This window comes from Solanum stenotomum, chromosome 6 (genome assembly GCF_019186545.1).
Source record: "Solanum stenotomum isolate F172 chromosome 6, ASM1918654v1, whole genome shotgun sequence".
Classification (NCBI taxonomy): Eukaryota; Viridiplantae; Streptophyta; class Magnoliopsida; order Solanales; family Solanaceae; genus Solanum; species Solanum stenotomum.
The window spans coordinates 14,439,458-14,443,881 of NC_064287.1; the positions used below are offsets into that span (position 1 = coordinate 14,439,458).

Consider the following 4,424-nt stretch of genomic DNA (forward strand, 5'->3'; position numbering starts at 1 on the left):
GAATCAGAATATCGAGCAATGGCGACAGCAACTTGTGAGCTAGTTTGGATCAAACAGTTGCTGGGAGAACTAAAATTTGGCAAAATTGATCAGATGGAACTTGTGTGTGATAATCAAGCGGCTCTTCATATCGCATCAAATCCAGTGTTTCATGAAAGGACTAAGCACATTGAGATTGACTGTCACTTTGTCAGAGAAAAGATACTCTTAGGAGATATTGTTACAAAATTCATGAAGTCAAATGATCAGCTTGCAGATATCTTCACCAAGTCCCTCACAGGTCCTCGCATTAATTACATTTGTAACAAGCTAGGTACATATGATTTGTATGCACCAACTTGAGGGGGAGTGTTAGAATAGAAATAAGTATTTCCTACTTAAAATAGGAATAGGAATAGGAATAAGAATAGGAATCCTAGTTGGAAAAGATTCTAATGTAGTGTCTATAAATAGGGTCTCAATGTAACAATTTAGATACACAATTTAATAATATTTTTTTCCATATATTTCTCACATACAGTTTGAAGGTCTTCACAAGATTTGGGTCCCCTAACATTCAGCAGTACAAGTCTTAAATAATAGTGTTGTCCTTCAGTTGGGTGACCAATAGCAAAGCGTTGCTTCCGTAATGTCACATTTTGTCTGTTGCGGACCATACAAAGTGTTCTGGAAATTCTTTGTACAACAACTTAAGCTCTTGGGCATTTTTGTTAGTTCTATTCATCTCAAAAAATTCTGTTAGCATCGTCTTTCGCTGGAGATGCCAAACAGTTGGACACAATTTACTGATGGAGAAACCAAATAATCGCCACGCCCACCTAGCAGATTGGAATTCTTTTATTTCATCTATTTCTCTGTTTGTATCACTATCTTGCACAAAAAATGCAATTTTATCAGATGTATTTATAAAATTATTTCACAACTTTTATATCGAAGCACACTTGTACATTCATGTGACAGTTGAATTTACCAAGCAGGAAAGAATTGTACGGAACAACCCAGGAATTATCTAAATATTGTCCCCGTATTTCCACTACTTTTCCTGTATTTCGTCTTTTACAAATAGGGTAAGAATCACTTCCTTTGGATATTTAAATTTGCAGTAGCCCTTTTTTTCATACACGAATTTGTTAGATTCAAATGACCATGCATCATATGTTTGAGAACCAACGAATGTAAACACTTGTCAGTAGTAATATCTGGTAATTCAGCACTAATAATTTCATCATATGCCTCAATAGTCAATAACTTGTACTCCCTCTGTCCCAATTTATGTGATACTTTTCGTTTTTCGAGAATCAAACAATTTAACTTTGACTGGACATTTGTGTATGGTATTTTCAATTTTTTTGAAATGAAATTTATATATTTGTAAACTACATAAAAAACTACTATAAGTCACAATAATTAATAATTCAAAATGTTAAAAGGATCTATGAAAAACTTTCGGTCAAAAATAGACTTGTTTGAATCTCGAAATGCGAAAAGTGCCACATAAAATGGGACGGAGGGAGTATTCATTAGCTAGTATTATAAGGAAATGAGCATGTGGCAAACCTCGTTTTTGAAATTCAACAGTGTACATAAAAACGATGACTTTGCCAAAGATATTTCGCTTGGTTATGTCTGGTTTAAGTTCTTCAACTTTGGATCTGAAGACTCGACTAATTAGATATGTGCCTCATTGTTGCGTACATATGTTCCGGCCAACTTGGGTTGCAAGTCATAGTAAAAAAATAAATCGGGCTTGCCAAAATGTTGTACTAATGCAATAGCATCCATATATCGTTGTCTCATGTCTCGAGGTCTACCTATGAAAGAACTTGGAAGGAAACTTCTCTTGCCAACATCAGATGCATCTCGTTCTCCAAGTCTTACAATATCGAGCAGTCCTTGTAATACATCCGTCCTATATGGATCCTGATTAAATGAAGCAAAATCTAATCTCTTGACTTTCAAGCTTTATATATTCGTCCACTGAGTACTGCTGAAATAATCTACCAGTGTGCAATATTTTGTTTTCATCATTATTTCACATTTGGATTCAGGGGCGGATCTATGAAGGGGTGTGGGGGTGTCACGCCACCTCCGAACTTCGACGGAAACTCTATATATACATAGATATATATATATATATATATATATATATATATAATATTTATATAAATATAAAGCCTGCCACCCAGAGAACAAAATTGGTTGTGGTGCCACGGTAGGAGGACAACTTTAGAAGGCTGATGTTGTGGGTTTGAATCCCATTTGTACCTTTTTTTTGAGAAATTTGTTGTAGACATTTTTTAAGAAAAAAAAAGGCTCCAAACACGTTTTTTTAAGGAAAAACAACTGCACATTTTTTTATATATATATAATTGTTATTGACTTAAATTAAATTAATTACATTATTACTCCTTTGACTTTTCTTTTATTTGATTAAATACAAATAAAAGTGTTCTCTTTCTCTTCAACTATTTCCAAACCCTTCTTCCTCCAAGTTTCAACCTCTCCAAAATTTTCATTGCCCCATTTCGAACCCAAATCACTTGTTGTCGTTGCCGCCCGCCGTCCGCCGCCCGCCGCCTGTCTTAGCATTCCGTCCAGTGGCTAAGCCACATTTGGGTGCTATTGTTTTCACTTTTCTCCATTCATCCACAACCTATAATAGATTGTAAGTTTGTAATTCTATATTTGTAAGATTTTTCTATTTCTATTTCTTGAGTTCTTTTAAGTTTTAATGAGGGATGATTGATTTCTTATTAGAAAAGAGTTTTGATTTTACTTTGATATTCTAAATTTCTAATGAACATTGTAAGACATTATTGGTTAAAAATTGTGTGATATGAACCATGTTAATTTGAATTAACTATGACTTACCTTATTAAATTTGAATTAACTGTGAGTTGAATTGAATTTTAATTTTTGTAGGAAAGTGTTCTAGTTTTGTGAATTGAGATGGAGAAGTTTCTTGCGAAATTTAATCATTCTCAAGCAAGTTCTAGTACGAATGTCAATCATTCTAGTCTTATAAATGACCTTAATTTAGATTCACTTGAAGTCGATCCAGGAAAAAGAGTACCAATTGCTCACTATAACCCTCGAATAAAGGATGAAGTGAGGAAAAATTATATTAAAAAACGGTCTTGTCAACCTAAAATGGATTCATATCCTCCAACTGAAATTGAAAAAGAATGCGTTAATTTTGTAAAATTTGGTTTGAAGGTCCATATTCTAAATGGTTGGAGTATAGCGTGGAGAAAGATTCTGTCTATTGTCTAAGTTGTTATTTATTCAAAGATGATTTTTTCCATGGAAGTACAAGTGAGTTTTACACAAAAACGGGTTTTAGGAGTTGGAATAGAGCACTTGAAAGATTCTGTAAGCATGTTGGTGATGTTAATAGTATTCATGACAAATGTTTCAACAAGATGCTAGATTTGTCAAATCATCATCAATCAATTCAAGTTGTTATTAATAAGCGTTCTCAAAAGTTAAAAAATGAGTATCGAATGCGTTTGGAAGCCTCAATTGATGTGTCAAGACTTCTTTTGCAATATGGATTACCTTTTCGAGGTCACGATGAAAGTGAATCTTCAATTAATCAAGGCTTCTTTCTAGGGTTTTTGCGGTGGCATAGGGACAAACATCTGGATGTGGGAAAAGTGATATTAGAAAATGCCCCACAAAATGATACTTTGACTTGTCCTATGATTCAAAAAGATATTGTCAATGCTTGTGCAAAAGAAACATTGAAAGCAATAATTGTGGACTTGAATGAAGATTACTTTGGTATATTAGTTGATGAGTCAAAAAACATCTCTCACAAAGAACAAATGGATGTTTTGCGTTTTGTTAATAAGAATGGTGAAGTAGTTGAACAATTTATCGGTCTTGTCCATGTTAGTGATACATCAGCATGTTCATTGAAGAAAACGATTTATTCTTTGCTTTCCGTTCACTCACTAAGTCCATCCAAAATACGTGGACAAGGTTATGATGGAGCTAGTAATATGAAAGGAGAGATAAATGGGCTCAAAACTTAGATTATGAAAGATAGTCCATCGGCATATTACATTAATTGTTTTGTTCATCAATTGCAACTAACACTAGTGGCTATTGCTAAAAAATATTTGGATGTTGAAGACTTTTTTGATCATGTTAGTAATGTGTTGAATGTTGTTGGAGGTTCTTTCAAGCGTTGAGACTTACTTCGTGATCACCAAGCCAAAAAAGTTAGAGCAATTATTTGAATCCGGTGAAGTTCAAAAAGGCCAAGGATTACATCAAGAACGTGGGCCTCAAATACCAGGTGATACTCGTTGGGGATCACATTTCAAAACTTTAGATAACTTTATTATTATTTTCTCATCTATTGTTCATGTTCTTGAAGTGATTGAACTTGAAGGGTCCACATCAAGTGATAGAAATCA

General features: G+C 33.8%; 1 protein-coding gene across 1 annotated transcript; it reads left to right on the forward strand.

Annotated features, from left to right (window-relative positions):
* Positions 1-18: 18 nt before the first annotated feature.
* Positions 19-4,037, forward strand: LOC125868505 (uncharacterized). Its single transcript, XM_049549133.1, has 2 exons — positions 19-34; positions 3,217-4,037. Exons 1-2 carry the CDS (start codon positions 19-21, stop codon positions 4,035-4,037), a joined length of 837 nt encoding a protein of 278 aa, XP_049405090.1.
* The last annotated feature ends 387 nt before the right edge of the window (positions 4,038-4,424 follow it).